This window comes from Myxocyprinus asiaticus, chromosome 38, assembly GCF_019703515.2.
Source record: "Myxocyprinus asiaticus isolate MX2 ecotype Aquarium Trade chromosome 38, UBuf_Myxa_2, whole genome shotgun sequence".
Taxonomy (NCBI): Eukaryota; Metazoa; Chordata; class Actinopteri; order Cypriniformes; family Catostomidae; genus Myxocyprinus; species Myxocyprinus asiaticus.
Window position 1 is genome coordinate 36901331 of NC_059381.1, and position 17232 is coordinate 36918562.

General features: G+C 39.8%; 1 protein-coding gene across 2 annotated transcripts in view; it reads right to left on the bottom strand.

Moving 5' to 3' along the window:
* Positions 1–17232, bottom strand: part of LOC127429134 (gamma-aminobutyric acid receptor subunit beta-2-like) — a 208718-nt gene that overhangs the window by 23572 nt on the left and 167914 nt on the right. For both annotated transcript variants that reach the window (XM_051677979.1, XM_051677978.1), the window contains exon 6: positions 3847–3984. In XM_051677979.1, coding sequence (XP_051533939.1) covers positions 3847–3984 — 138 coding nt within the window. The remainder of the gene's footprint in view (positions 1–3846; positions 3985–17232) is intronic.

Here is a 17232-nt window from a genome sequence, read left to right on the forward strand (position 1 = left end):
GCACGGGGAGAGCGGCATAAAGAGAGCGACACAACGCTCAGAGGGGAGACTGGAGATGACAGAGCTGAGCCAGGGTGACCATTCCTGAATAGAAGTTGTTTGTAGAAGCAGTGTGTGTGTGTTAGTGTGGTTGGAGTGGACGGAAGTAACTATAAAGTGTTGTCGAGGAAAAGGGGAAATAAAAGAGTCACCTGGAAAAGGAAAAACTGCTTCTCGCGTCCTCTTTTACACGATCAAACCTTCTCTTCAAGTTTCGTTCCAGATGATGAATCATGCAGCGACATAAGGGCTATGTATCTGCATGTTCCAGATTGCAAGAACCCTCTTGGTGCTTCAACGAGATCAGCATTCCTCAGCTCCTTCATGTCCAAGGCTGTTAAAACAGAATCCAGATTCTTCTCCACTGTAACGTGGCCCTGAGCCCCAGTGGAAGACGTCACTATCACCGAACTCAAGGAGAACGTAAATATCACTACTAAACCTCTTTCCAGAGACCTTGGCATTAGTGTATACTATCAGTTTATGATTTTTTAATGTTCTTTAGATTGCAAAACCTGTGTATCAAATGTTTTGCAAATAATCTTTGCATCATTTGTTTAATTAGGAATAAGGTTTTCACCTTATTAATTAACAGGGAAAGAGTAAATTATCTTTCATAAGATAATAGTCATACTTTGCCATTGCTACATCCAATTCAACCACTTGCATCTTTGCATCCTTTGCACATGATTTACCTAATAGTTTATTTGATCTTTTAGCATATTAGTACCATTTTGTAGTTTTTGTTAGTTATTCTTGTTTATCTTTTTGCAAATAAAACTCATTTTATTACAACTGTGTGTCCCTCATGTTGATGATACAGAAGAGCTCTAAAGGGTTAAGCTAAACTTATGAATCCTTCAGATTAATCAGATGACCAGCTCCCTCCAATTTACATATTTCTAATTTATTAATTGGTCCATCTGGATAATTCTTTTACTGTTTTTTATTTTTTTTTTTTCTTTTTCACCCAATTTGGAATGTCCAATTCCCAATGCGCTTTTAAGTCCTCGTGGTCGCGTAGTGATTTGCCTCAATCTGGGTGGTGGAGGATGAATCCCAGCTGCCTCCGCATCTGAGACAGTCAACCTGCACATCTTATCACATGGCTTGTTGAGCGCGTTGCCATGGAGACATAGATCGTGCGGAGGCTTCACACCATCCACTGCGGCATCCACGCTCAACTCACCACGCGCCCCACCGAGAATGGCTGGAGTCACTCAGCATGCCCTGGGATTCGAACTATTGAACTCCAAGGGTGGTAGCCAGTGTCTTTTACCACTGAGCTACCCAGGCCCCTAATTCTTGTACTGTTAAGGTGAAACTCCTTAGCTGGTGCCCCGAGGATGGAGGGAGAGGCTGTCTGATATTAATAATCACACACACATACACCTTAAATGAAGTGTGATCAAAAATCACCACATATTTTGGTGTCTTGTGTGAGGCCCAGTTCATTTCAATTGTTGCCAGGGTGATTCTCACTACAAGAGTATTAGGGGTTAACTAACGTTAACATATAGAACCTTTTTGTAATGTGTTACCCACAAATTTAACACTATTTACACTATATAACGCGACCTGATCTCTTTCATTTTCAATGAGCGTGCATATGACCGGAAGTAAGCATGCACACACTCATATCTTGCGGGCCAGTTTTTTTTCTATTTTGTAAATTGCCTCTTTAAAATGTGTTCGTCTACACTTATGCACTTAATTACACAACACATCTAGATATATTAAAACTGGTGGTTTTAATGCTTTTCTCCATTTTTTGATCATAATACTGATGAATTACTGCTTCCATATTACAAAGAAAGTGCACAAAATCATATTTTTGTAATTACATTCCATTTTTTGCCTGCTTTCTGTGGGCTTTAACCCTTGTGCGACATTCGGGACATTTTTGTCTTATATATATATATATATCATTTTGGCTGTGTTAATGCCAACGGCATACACTTTGCCAAAGGTGTGTATTTTTGGGGGAATTTTTTATATTTCAACCTCAGTTCCTATAATACATCTATAATACACTGTGTACACAAAATAGTTACACTCAGGACCTTCAGGACAAAAATGTCCCCATTGAAACCCATTAAAACTGCAATATTTGATCACAGTGCCATTAAAGCATAATATCATTAATTCTATGATGTTATGCTTTCATTCCGGAGCCCTGGCTTCAACATTTATATTTTTTAATATTTTTCACCAGATGGTGCCATTTTTCTCATGTTTAGCCTATGGAGCAAATACATGCTTTTTGCCTATTTTCTGTTTGCTGTATTATAGAGCACTGCAGACCAATTGAATAAATGATGCAGCTAAAATTGTGTGGGTGTGTTGGTATGGATGTCAGAGTGTGTTTTGTATGTGTGTATTGAGAAATTTGTGGGAAGGTTTAAGTGATTTATGAGGACTTTTTTTAGGTTACAAACTGGTAATTACAAGGGTATTATGCTATAAATGTGGTTTATGAGGACATGTCTAGTGTCCCCATAATTTAAATTGCTTAAAAAACATACTAAACTATGTTTTATTGAAAATGTAAAAATGCAGAAAGTTTTTTGTGAGGGTTAGGTTTAGGGGTATGGTTAGGGTTATGGGATAGAATCTATAGTTTGTACAGTATAAAAATCATTATGTCTATGGAGAGTCCTCATAATGATAGCTGCACCAACATGTGTGTGTGTGTGTGTGTGTGTGTGTGTGTGTATGTGTGTGTGTGTGTGTATGTTTGTGTGTGTAAAAAACAACAGTGGCATTATGTAAACAAACCAATATTTAAGGGGTTAAAATCCTGAAAATGAATGAATATTTGGTAGTCATGATCAGAACTGATGTTGGTTAAAAAAATTAACTCGTTGAAAGTGGAAAATTAATATACATTAAATATATAATATTATTATGGCAGTTTTTTGACACAGATATTTTTGTCCTCTAAGGACCTCTGAGTAACTTTTTTTTTATTGACGCACAAGGGTTAATAGTGCAACAGTAATTGCACCATGTAAAAAGCATTGACTTTTGTGAATACGGTGTAAACTATAAAACGCATGGGAACTACATGATTATTAAACAGGTCTTTTAGCAGGGAAGATAATGATGTAACATCAATATGCATGTAACTGTGCTACAACTAACACAGACAGTGGCTGGGTAAACTGGATTAAGGGTGGTTAGTAAGTAAGACAAGTTTTTGCGCTAAAATACTCTGCACAACCACACTAATCTCATTGTAAATTCACTGACAGTAGGTCGAAAGTTCTTCAGCTAAAATCGGTCAGTGCTTATCGAAATTCAAACTACTTTCCTCAATGGGCGAAGTTTTTGAACTGATATCCACAGTTCAAATGTCCATAGAGTGGCACCACAGGCGAGTTGTAAAGCAAGTTGTTTTTTAGTTGTAAATACAGTAATAGAGTGATGAGAAATGCCTATTTTATTAACACTACCCCCAACCCTAAATCTAAACATCAAGGGAGGACATATGTAATCTTAGAATGAAAGTGCAACCTCCAAATTGCACTCATCATTGTTAATGTGAATGCGATTAATTCCTGGTTTTCCAGAACCTGTGTCTCTGAGGCTGTTGAAGCAACGCAATCAGTTGATGTGAACATGTCTGATGGCAGATACCACTTGTCAGTAACTTGGCAGAACGGGTTGATGTCAGGGTACCAGAACACCAGTAACGTGTGATCATGTTAGCACAACAGTGGCACAACTGTTTCATGAATTTGCCCCCTTAGACTTGGCTTTGTAGCTAAGAGAACCATCACCGTAAGTGTCCAGAAGTGCTTTTACCTGTAGAGAATACCACATTCTTGGAGATGAGTTTGTAGTCGACGATGGAGAACTGTGGCAGCTCTATCCTCTCAACTCCTGTTACTGCATGGTTTCCACCTCGCCAGTAAAACTCAATATCATCTGTGGTGTAGCCATCTGAGTAAGAAACAAGCACATATTATAATAACAGATATGGATTTGTCTGTGTAGGGTGAATAAGGAAAGTCTGGAATATTGGGTAATGTGCAGGACATCTAACCTGAAAATATGGATTTAATCACTGTAGCCATATGGATTACTTTTATGCTGTTTCTATGTGCTTTTTGGACCTTCAAAGTTCTGGCCACCATTCACGTGCACTGTATGGACCTACAGAGCTGAAATATTCTTCTAAAAATGTGTTTGTGTTCTGCTGAAGAAACAAAGTCACACACATCTGGGATGGCATGAGGGTGAGTTAATGATGGCAGAATTTTCATTTGTGGGTGAACTATCCCTTAAACTAGGCCTTAATTCGATTAAATCAAAGGACTTTAATTGCCACATCCTCACATCAGAACATGAGGGAAGATTGCTGGAATTGCAATAACAGCAAAGCTCACTACACAGTATTAAAATCTGCATTAGGGTAGGAAATGTAGTCATTCCCAGCCCATTAAACAAATGAACACACACTTTAGTGACCCAAAGGAATCAAGATGTTTATGAAGCTTATCTTGCAGCTGTGGTGGTATCTGGTTAGATGTTACATTATTCAGTAATAAATTCTAAGAAAATAAAATGTGTTATAGTTATGAAAATATAAGAAATGAACATTCTAACTGGTTCTTAAATGGACAGATAGATGTTATAAACAGCCAGCTACAGTCCAGGGCAGAGTCGTTATTCATAATAACTTTGCTCTTTATCAATAATTTAACATGTTAAATCATTTAAGGCATGCTAAGATGTGAAGAATTTGAAATCATGAACAAAGTAATCAAGCTCAGCTGTGAACATTTACTAAACATCTCAGAAATGGACCTGCATTGGTTGTTATGACGTGAGAGTTCCCTATCTGGGTCACTCTCCAAAAATGTTGAAGTTTTGAATTCAATTCAGTTTTCTCACATAAAAGCTGATGGCATGTGTTTATTAACATCTTGAGGTTATTACTAATCATGAAAGACAAATAGATTTTTGCAATTTTTTGTATTTCACAAATAAAACACTACTGACAAATTCTTATAAAAGATGATTTTTAAGATGGTGACAATAACATCTCAAACACACATGAATCACACATTTAAAAAATTACTATACCATTAAACCATTTATTTTCCAATAAAATTCTTTCACACGAGCATTAAACAATGTAACCAAGTGGAAAAAAACACATTTAAACATCTTTTAACTGTGCACATTTTTTTACACACTATTTAGATCTTACAGTAATGCTTAAGCTGGCAAAACAATATAATAATACAAAATAACATAATAAATAATAAATATATAATTCATATAATGTAATAAATAGAAATAAAAAAAACAAATGAAATATTAAAGATAAAAAAAATAAAATAAAAAAAAACTGTAAATGTCATGAAGTGGTATTAAGGCAACAAGAGTAGCCTGGCAAATTAAAATATTGTTTAATAAAATAAATAATAATAAAATAAATATAACCTTTTAAAAGTATATATTTTTCTGTTTAATAATATATATATATATATATATAATGCAATGAATAATAATAATAATAATAAATGGCATGAAGGAGTCAAGAGTAAAAATGAAAATATTTATTTTTAAATAGAAATATAGTAAATAATTAAATAAGATGTAAATGTCATGAAGTGGTGTGAAGGAGTCAAGAATAGACTGGCAAAATAAAATATTTAATAAATAATACATAATAATTTAATAAACAAACAATATATATTTTTTTTTAAACACAAAAATGTATAAAATAACATTTGAATAAATAATAATAATAAAAATAAAAAAAAAGTAGTCTGAAAGGGACATGGGTAGCCTGCAAATTAAAATATTTAATAATAATTAAAAAAAAAATAATATAATGAATATAACTTTTTAAAAATATATATTTTTCTGTTTAATAAAAAAGTAGCTTGAAGGGGTTAAGCGTAACCTGACAAATTAAAAAATTTAACTAATAATAACTAATAATATAATAAACAGAAAATGAAAATGTTTGTTTTTAAATCAAAATACAGTAAAAATTTAGATGTAAATGTCATGAAGTGGTATGAAGAGGTCAAGAGTAGCATGGCAAATTAAAATATTTAATAAATAATAATTTAATAAACATACAATTTATATATATATATATATATATATATATATATATATATATATATATATATATATATATATACAGTAAAATTAGAATAAATAATAAAAACACTAAGTGTCATATAGTTGTATGAAGGGGGCAAATTAAAATATTTATTTAATAATATAAAAAAATAATATAATACACATAACCTTTTAAAATATATATTTGTATGTGTAATAAAAAATATACAATAAAAATATTATTATTATTATTAAAAGAGTAACCTGGCAAATTAAAATAATGAACTAATAATAATATAACAAACAGAAAATGAAAATATTTGGATTTAAATAAAAATACAGCTAATAAATAAATAAGATGCAAATGTCATGAAGTGGCTTGAAGGTAGCCTGAAAATTATTATTATTTTAAAAGTGAAAAACAATATAATTAATATCATTAACAATACTATAATATAATTTTTTATCTTATTAAAAAAATAGGTTGTAGAATAATGCCTTTTATATGTGAATTCTTAAATAATTTGTCATCTTTGTCATGAAAAGTCACACTTTTTTGTCAAAATATTTTGAGAGTGACACATCGAAGAGGAACCTCCTGCTGTGATCTGAATCATTATTTCATATTTTGGTCGAGTTGAGGTGGAATTGAACCTGTATTGTTAGAGAGCAGGGAATAAATGCAAAAACAAGCCATGGGTAAAACTCAATATCAAGTCAAATCATTCTGCATTAATATTACTGACCTCAGCTTCAGAAAAAAGCCACCATAAATATTCAAGCAAAACATGTGATATTTTGTTTGCTTCAGTGCTCTCTGTGCTGAAACTGGCAGAAACATGAGCATTCAGTGCATGCCGAGCCATAAAAGATTGAGAAACGTCTGATTGTATCTGAGCAAACAGCAATCTGCATCAGACCAGAAAACTCTTTTGGCCTTGTAATTCACTCGCAGCCCTCATGTCGTTGTCAAGTTATTAGACTGACGGGTAAAATACTGAAATATTGACTGAAGAAAATACTGTAGCACAATGTTACTACTTAAAGGGATAATTCTGGATAGTTCACCAAAAAAAAAAAAAAAAAATCTGTTATCATTTACTCACCCTCATGTAATTCCAAACTTGTATGGCTTTCTTTATTTTAGAGGATTTTCTGAAGAATATACTGGCCACACTTTTCTCTATAATAGGGACTGGATCGGCCATGCTTCGAAATAAAAAAAAGCACAATAAAAGTGTCTTAGAAGTAGTCAATATGTCTTCTGAAGCCATACAGCATGGCATTTAAGTCATTATTTTTAAAAGTCTTCCCCTCTGCTATAGCTTTCAAATAAAACATGGAAAATTGTCATAAGACACACAAGAGCCAATGACATTTGGCATCAGTGGTGTAGACGTGCCCTTTATGTAGTACATATGACTTATGTAGTCCATCTCGGTGCTTTGTCCCAAAGGAAGTTTTTCGAATTGTCTACACTACTGTTATGGTGCTTTTTTGTCATTTTGGAACTAGTCAAATGCAGATAGAATTATATAGAATTATATATTTGCAGTGAGAAGGAAGTTTTGAGTTCTGAAACTTACAGTATGTTTTTATAGTACAATGACTAATGTGTCAAAATGTTATTCCTCATGATATCACCTCTTTAAAAACCACCATAACAAAAGATTGCCGTTAAAATTAGCATAGCAGTTACTCAATGAGTAAAGTAATACATAACATTCTTAACTTGTACCTTACATTTTCAAAAAAACATAGTTTAGTATGTTTTTTAAGTTATTTGAATTATGAAGGCATTAGAAATGTCCTCATAAACCACATTTATGGCATAATACCCTTGTAATTACCAGTTTGTAACCTAAAAATTTTTCCTTGAAAATCACCCAAACCTGCCCACACACACACACACACACACACACACACACACACACACACACACACATGCATATTGGGTAAAATAGCCAATTCTTATAGAAACATTTTGCAATTGAATGAACTCAAATTATTTATAATAAACATTTATCTCGTTCGGTTTGCCATTGTAGGTTCAAATTATGGGCAGTGTTGTGGGTAATGTGGTAAAAGTAACGTGTTATGTAATCAGATTCCTTTTTTCGAGTAACGAGTAAAGTAATGCAATATTTTTTTATTTTAGACCATAGTATCTGAGACGAGTCACTTTTATTTAAAAAAATGGGAGAAATTGGAACGCCCAACCCAGAAGCTCTAGCACCCAACAGTCAATGGATGTAGAAAGGAAGTCCTGCTTTGCAGGTAAAAGAGCCAATCACCTTTTAGATACAGACATTGCTTGTCAATCAACTCGCTAACTCGCATTTCGTGTTTTAGAGTAAAATGAGGTCAACATTCGGTTGAGTGAAACACAATTGATTCATGTGTTAATACAAACTGCATTAAAAATCAGATAGGCAGAGGGATTATAAGACTAGTCTTCCACTGGCCATGACATGATACACAGGCTGAAATACTCGCTCAATTCACTGACTTATGCAGCTGAACTGCTCTGTGTTACAGCTCCCCTGTAACTGGGAGAATGGGATGAGAAAAGCTGACTCTGGATCAGTGGCTCCGAGCAATGTGCTACATCGATTGTGTACGCAGAGAAAATGTCGTAGTTTCTAAAAAGATTCTACATTTTTGTTTTATAATAAACAAGTAGTTTGATTTGTTAAACAAACCATTTTTATAATATTTTGGTAGCATTAAAAACGATTTAATTCAAGTTGTATCAAAATGCACCTTTGAAATTGTGGCGTCTGTACGCACCGTGGATCAACTCAAAACAAGCACGCACTGAGATGATTTAAGTGAAAAATATCTTTTATTATCAGACACATTCCTTGAACATGTTAGGCTGGCACTCCCTCCTGAATTTTATCCTGACTTTTGAAAAACATCTTAAGTTGACTCTGACATTGTCAATAGGCACTGCATATGATGACGTATGATGCAGGTTCAAGTGTTGGACTTTGCTGCTTTAGGTAAGACAATGGTTATTCTTCATTATTCATATTGGCTGCCATGTTGATGGAAAAACAAATCATGCATATTCATGTTATTGATACTTCATTATAAATATGACGTTAAGACCTACTTTCTAAATATCTGTTTGTTTACTGCTGTTCTGACATGAGTGTTGTACAGTAGTTTGTATGACCTGTAATGTCTCTTGTATGCAATGCATGGCTTACTTGTATGGAATGTACAGCATAACAGAAGAGAAAGTGACTGTGAGAAAAAGGTAATGCAAAAATAATGCAAAAGTAACATAACACTTTACTTTCCATACAAATTTACTTTATAATGAATTATGTTACTTTTTTAAGGAGTAATGCAATATTCTAACGAGTTACTTTTAAAAGTAACATTACCCAACACTGATTATGGGTGGATGCAGATGGGTTGGCTGGTAACCAACAAAAGGTTGTGGGACGTTAGCATTTATTTTCAAACAATGTTTCAGTAACAACAAAAGCTGGATTATAAAAAACACTTACATACGCTCGTGTCACGAGTCAGTCGTGTTCACCTGAGCAGATCACATTTATACAAATTTTATTTTTTTAGCAGTCTCTCTTTGGAAAACAACTATAATGATGAAAAAAGTCTGATCTCATGAAAATTACTTGACAGTGGCAACCTTTTTGAATAATGATATTTTGTGGTTTATACATACAGGTGCATCTCAATAAATTAGAATGTCGTGGAAAAGTTCATTTATTTCAGTAATTCAACTCAAACTGTGAAACTTGTGTATTAAATAAATTCAATGCACACAGACTGAAGTAGTTTAAGTCTTTGGTTCTTTTAATTGTGATGATTTTGGCTCACATTTAACAAAAACCCACCAATTCACTATCTCAAAAAATTAGAATACATCATAAGACCAATAAAAAAAACATTTTTAGTGAATTGTTGGCCTTCTGGAAAGTATGTTCATTTAGTGTATATGTACTCAATACTTGGTAGGGGCTCCTTTTGCTTTAATTACTGCCTCAATTCGGCGTGGCATGGAGGTGATCAGTTTGTGGCACTGCTGAGGTGGTATGGAAGCCCAGGTTTCTTTGACAGTGGCCTTCAGCTCATCTGCATTTTTTGGTCTCTTGTTTCTCATTTTCCTCTTGACAATACCCCATAGATTCTCTATGGGGTTCAGGTCTGGTGAGTTTGCTGGCCAGTCAAGCACACCAACACCATGGTCATTTAACCAACTTTTGGTGCTTTTGGCAGTGTGGGCAGGTGCCAAATCCTGCTGCAAAATGAAATCAGCATCTTTAAAAAGCTGGTCAGCAGAAGGAAGCATGAAGTGCTCCAAAATTTCTTGGTAAACGGGTGCAGTGACTTTGGTTTTCAAAAAACACAATGGACCAACACCAGCAGATGACATTGCACCCCAAATCATCACAGACTGTGGAAACTTAACACTGGACTTCAAGCAACTTGGGCTATGAGCTTCTCCACCCTTCCTCCAGACTCTAGGACCTTGGTTTCCAAATGAAATTCAGAACTTGCTCTCATCTGAAAAGAGGACTTTGGACCACTGGGCAACAGTCCAGTTCTTCTTCTCCTTAGCCCAGGTAAGACGCCTCTGACGTTGTCTGTGGTTCAGGAGTGGCTTAACAAGAGGAATACAACAACTGTAGCCAAATTCCTTGACACGTCTGTGTGTGGTGGCTCTTGATGCCTTGACCCCAGCCTCAGTCTATTCCTTGTGAAGTTCACCCAAATTCTTGAATCGATTTTGCTTGACAATCCTCATAACGCTGCGGTTCTCTCGGTTGGTTGTGCATCTTTTTCTTCCACACTTTTTCCTTCCACTCAACTTTCTGTTAACATGCTTGGATACAGCACTCTGTGAACAGCCAGCTTCTTTGGCAATGAATGTTTGTGGCTTACCCTCCTTGTGAAGGGTGTCAATGATTGTCTTCTGGACAACTGTCAGATCAGCAATTTGAGTTGAATTACTGAAATAAATGGACTTTTCCACGACATTCTAATTTATTGAGATGCACCTGTATATCACAGCAGGTCTGAGGTGAAATGTCTGCTGTGTGGTTCAAAAATCGATTTAAATGTTTTCCCAAACAGATTAAGATTTTTAAGGTCAATGCTCTATTGAGTTTTAAATCAACATAACCTACCTCCCTGACGTAAACTTAAACATTACCTAACCAGAGCAGGACTGGCTCCCCCAGCTGAGCCTGGTTTCTCCCAAGGGTTTTCCCCCCACTAACTAACATCTTATGGAGTTTGTCCTTCCTTGCTACAGTCGCCTTTGCCATTGGCTTTCTTACTGGGGGCCTAAAGACAAAAAAATGAAGGTATGATTTTAAATGAAGTTTTTAAATGAAACTGCTCGATGGGGCTTTCACAGACATTACAGTATTGTTTTCTGCAAAGCCGTTTTGCAACTATGTATATTGTGAAAAGCGCTATAGAAAATAAAAATTCCTTGACTTAAACCTGACTGAATGCTCTGATGCGGCCCACGAGAGATATTGGAAAAAGAATGGAATTTGACCCGCTATTAATTATAAGAAATTCATATTCTGAACACTGGGTGTCACTATTACATACAGCCACCTATTACAGACTTTTTTTTTTTTTTTCAAGATTTCAGATTTCAGGAAAAGAATGATGCATTTGTTATAGAACTTCTATCATGTTAGATACTTTGGCCATGTATTCATTATCGTTAAAATGTCAAGATACCACACATCGTACAACTGAGTAGAGCTGCCATTGTGCGAGTGGCCGAAACGAGTTTATTATTAAGCGTGCGAGCCAAGTACACTCTCCTGAAATGTCTTTTATATTAATTGTAGTAAATTGGTTTATTCTGATGTTTCATTAAAACATGAAAAATAATTAATCGGCTTCCTTGCACCACTTAAGAGTGAGGACATATGAGACAGAGCTCAATACACTTGCGCATCTGTACCTGTACTGTGCACACTCATCTCGCACATACGCACCAACAAAATGTCATTTTTTATTTGTATAGCGTATTTCACAACACACATCGTTTCAAAGCAGCTTTACAGAAAATCATGCATTACAGAAAATGAAACTGTAATATCTATAAAGTCTTCGAGTCAGGGAGCGCAATTGTATTTGTAACACAAGAATACCCAACAGTTCTACAGTATACAGTATGTGCTTTGCAGTGGCACTGAATGGACGTCAAAAAAACAAAAAACAAACACAAAATCCAAGGACAGTGAAAGTAAAAGAAGCTCAATATAATATGAATAATTATAATGGTAAAATGGTATTTAGTATGAAAATGTTAAATCACTGCTCCATTACAAGTGTTCTTGGTGAGAGAAATATCCTTTATTAACACAAAGTGTGATTAAAACTCGCATAATATTAAGCATATAATATAACAATCATGCATTAGGGGACATCTAGTAGCATCTAGCCTTTTTTTTTAATTATTACCCATTAAAAAATCGTTTGGACACCCCTGCAATAGTGTCATAATAAGTAAATGTGAGATTACACAATTGCTCACTTGTCGACTCCTGTGCTCTTTAGGACTCGTACCCACAAGTGTAATGCTATATCAGTTGAACTACTGTGCAATTTGATCACATTTGAACAAGCTTCTAAATTTAGTTAGTTATGTAATGCAAATGTTAAGCTTACAATTCATTCGCTTTAGTAAAAGTGTTTAGATGCCATAGGATAGCACTGTGTGAATAACAGAGTGAAAAGTGTTTATAACCGATAACCTGCCGTTTTACTCGTGATTTGTGTGAAAGTGAATAAAAGTCATTGTTGTTGTAGTGCCTCTAGTGTTCATTTTACGTGCAAAGAGCCAAGTTAAAATGTAAATAACATGAATCTATGAGACTTGGTTGGATGAAAAGGTAGAGTGCTCTAGGTTGGTTTAGCTTTCACTGCATCACCCTGTAAAAACAAACACTACATCATACCAACATGACATCACAGAGTTTTGTGTGGTCGGTTTGGCCATTCATAGCCACTTAACTCCATTGTTTCTATGTCATTGAGCCTGACTTTGCAAATTAGCTTTTGCCGGCATTCCTGTCAGGACTCTTACATCACTTCATTTGGATCGCTCCTTTAGCTGTGAACCCACATAAGCCGGAACTCCACCATGAGGAGAAGAATGAGGAACAAAGGAAAAATTACAATATTTATGCATCTGGGAGGGGGGTTATCCTTTATCCAGTCAAAGGCAATGGGATGGTGTAAAGCGATTTTAAATGTAAACTATAATGATTAAATGGATATAATCTTCTGTTGGTGGTGTGTTGTGTCAAGTGGATACTATTAGAGACCAGTACATATCTGTAATGGAAACCATTATAAACCAATGCGAAAAAAAAAAAAAAAGTAAAACTATATGCGCTCCAAACTAATGTGTTTATGAAAACAATAATAAATGATAATAACACAATCACATGTATTGCCACCCTGCCAGGCCCGGTTCCACAGGAGTGCTTGAGGGTGCTTAGGAACCTTAGAGCACCCTCGATTGCAGACCAGGGCAAACTACTACCGCGGGTCGATTTATCATGAACGTTTTTGATTAGATCTTTCATTTATCTGGCTTTGAGACCTATCACACATCCACAAGCTTTTAATATGCTCAGGGTTGCCAGATAACAAATGCAACACCCCAATCAGAGATTTATACTTGCACAAATTGGAAATATTTCACCTTATGTCATACTTAATTTATGCAATCTGGCAACTATGCATGCAAGTGCACCCGCTTTCTCCTCTTCGAATAGTGCAATATTCTGCTCAAAGAAAAGTGTGATGCAGCCACTCCGTGTCCATTCGTGAGGATGCGTGTGCTGTTCCCTATCTGTCACTCACTCGACGTTGGTGTCGATGTAGTGACACTAGGGGTCACTCTTGGGAGCCCGAGACACCTCTGGTCTTTGATAAAAGGCCAATGAAAATTGCCGAGTGGTATTTGCATGCCACTCCCCCGAACATACGGGTATAAAAGGAGCTGGTATGCAACCACTCATTCAGATTTTCTCTTCGGAGCCAAACGGTCATGCTCATCGAGCTGAATAGCACTGTTCATTCACCTCTGCTGGATCTGACGGCGCATTTCAGCGGCTTCTCCCTCCTCTGCACTGGTGCACTGCAGAGAATGCCCCTGGGCGCTTCGGCAGAAAAACTAAAAAAAAGAGCATTTTTCCCCTCTGAAAGAGTATATATTTCTCTAAAAGAGCGCACACACGGAACGTCTTTTTAAAGACGCGTCTTTTTAGAGTCTGGCTTCTCGTTCGAGGCCCGCGAAGATGATGAGCTTTCGAGCGCAGCGTCGGAGAGCGGGCTTGTCCAGTCGGACGCAGAAGCCTCAGCTGGGCTTCCCCCTTCGGGGACGGTCGCCCAGTTACAGGCCGACGCCGAAATGACGGACATGCTTTCCCGGGCGGCCGCGAGCGTCGGGCTAGAGTGGAACCCTCCGCTCTCCCCTGAACCCTCGCGGCTTGATGATTGGTTTCTGGGCTCGCGGCGCCGCTCAGACCGGCCGCGCCCCGCTCCAGTGCCATTCTTCCCGGAGGTGCATGAGGAGCTGACGAAGTCGTGGGAGGCACCTTTTACTGCCCGAACCCGGCTCCGCAGTTCCCCCGCTCTCACTACCCTCGATGGCGGGGCGGCCAGGGGCTATACGGCGATTCCCCTGGTGGATAAGGCGCTCGCAGTGCACTTATGCCCGCAGAGCGCCGCCACCTGGCGTGGACGCCCTAAGCTCCCCTCCAAGCCCTGTAGGCTCACGTCGTCCCTGACGGCCAAGGCCTACAGCGCTGCTGGACAAGCCGCCTCTGCCCTGCACGCCATGGCTCTCCTGCAGGTCCACCAAGCCAAGGCACTGAAAGAACTGCACGAGGGTAGTTCCGCCCCAGATTTGATGCAGGAACTGCGCTCGGCGACCGACCTCGCCCTCCGGGCGACGAAGGTCACAGCGCGGTCTCTTGGGCGGACGATGGCCACACTAGTGGTCCAGGAGCGCCACCTGTGGCTCAACCTGGTCGAGATGGGCGAGGCCGACAAGACACGGTTCATTGCTGCCCCCATTTCCCAGGCGGGCCTATTTGGCGACATCGTTGAGGACTTTGCCCAGCAGTTCTCGACGGTAAAGCAGCAGATGGAGGCAATCCGGCACATCCTGCCCCGGCGCGGCTCAAGACCCCGCACCCCGTCTGCTCGTCGCCAAGGGCGTCCCCCTGCGGTGACTGCACCGGCTCCGCCGCAGCCCGCCCCTCCGGCCCGGCCCCGGCGTGGAGCCCACCGCAGGAAGCCGACGCCACCCGTCTCTCAGCCGGCACCGAAGAACCCACGGAGGTCTTCGAGGCGCCCCTGAGACGGACAACCCAGGGACGAGGGAACCCACTCACCTGGAGCTGGTAGAAAGACCACTCCATCCCCCGGTGGAGGGCCGGGTGGAAAATCTTTTGTTGCCTTTTCGTTTGATTTCGCCGTACGCCCAAGTGGCTGCGGTACCCAACAGTTCAACAAAAGAGCGGCTTCCTTCCTCCCTGGGTCACATACCCGCTGTGTACGGTTGTCACCACGACTACCGTCCACGGGCTTTATCTTGCAGGATTGGCGCTCCAGCGGTGCCCTTTTCGCCCCTGAGCGCCCAGCTGTGGCACAAATCCACCCCCGATGTGACAGCCTCCACGGGTCGCGAGGACAGGCCTCTTCCTCCACCGTCCCAGGCTGTTCCGGGGGTGGTCACAAGGAGCCAGGTAAGTGCTTCGATGTCCCTAGACTCAGCACGGCCACGACGTGCTGTGGCACCTCGCGCTCCGCCCCGCCGCGAGGCCCCACCTGCCGGTACGTCCGACGACGTTGTCCCCTTGGTTCCCCTCGCACGGAATTTGGACGCATGGCTTGCACTTCCCAATCCGTCGCGGTGGTTGATCCGGACCGTCCGACTCGGCTACGCGATTCAGTTCGCCAGGCGCCCGCCCAGGTTCAGCGGTACTCACTTCACCTTCGTCAAGGGCGAAAACGCTGTTACTCTGCGCGCGGAAATCGCTACCCTCCTACGAAAGGGTGCGATAGAACCTGTCCCTCCAGCCGAGGTGAAGAAAGGGTTTTACAGCCCCTACTTCATCGTACCGAAGAAAGGCGGTGGGTTGCGGCCAATCTTGGACCTGCGAGTACTGAACCGGGCTTTACACAGACTCCTGTTCAAGATGCTGACGCAAAGACGCATTTTAGCGAGCGTCCGGCATCAGGATTGGTTCGCGGCGGTAGACCTGAAGGACGCGTACTTTCACGTCTCGATCCTTCCTCGACACAGACCCTTCCTGCGGTTCGCGTTCGAGGGTCGGGCGTATCAGTACAAAGTCCTCCCTTTCGGCCTGTCCCTGTCTCCTCATGTCTTTACGAAGATCGCAGAGGCTGCCCTTGCCCCGTTAAGGGAGGTAGGCATTCGCATTCTCAATTATCTCGACGACTGGCTAATCTTAGCTCACTCTCGAGACGTGTTATGCGCACACAGGGACCTGGTGCTCTCGCACCTCAGCCGACTAGGGCTTCGGGTCAACTGGGAAAAGAGCAAGCTCCTCCCGGTTCAGAGCATCTCTTTTCTCGGTTTGGAGTTGGACTCAGTCTCTCTGACGGCGCGCCTTACGAACGAGCGCGCCCAGTCGGTGCTGGCCTGTTTGAAGGCGTTCAAACAGAAAACAGCGGTTCCACTGAAACTTTTTCAGAGGCTCCTGGGGCATATGGCATCCTCGGCGGTGGCCACCCCGCTCGGGTTGATGCATATGAGGCCGCTTCAGCACTGGCTCCAGACTCGAGTCCCGAGACGGGCATGGCGCCACGGGACACACCGCGTGGCCATTACACCGGTCTGTCACCGTCTTTTCAGCCCTTGGACCGACCTCTCGTTTCTACGAGCAGGTGTTCCTCTAGAACTGGTCTCCAGGCGCATCGTGGTCATGACAGACGCCTCCAAGACGGGCTGGGGCACTGTTTGCAACGGGCACGCAGCCACCGGCCTCTGGACGGGTCCGCGGCTGCGTTGGCACATCAACTGCCTCGAGTTACTGGCAATTCTGCTCGCCCAGTGGA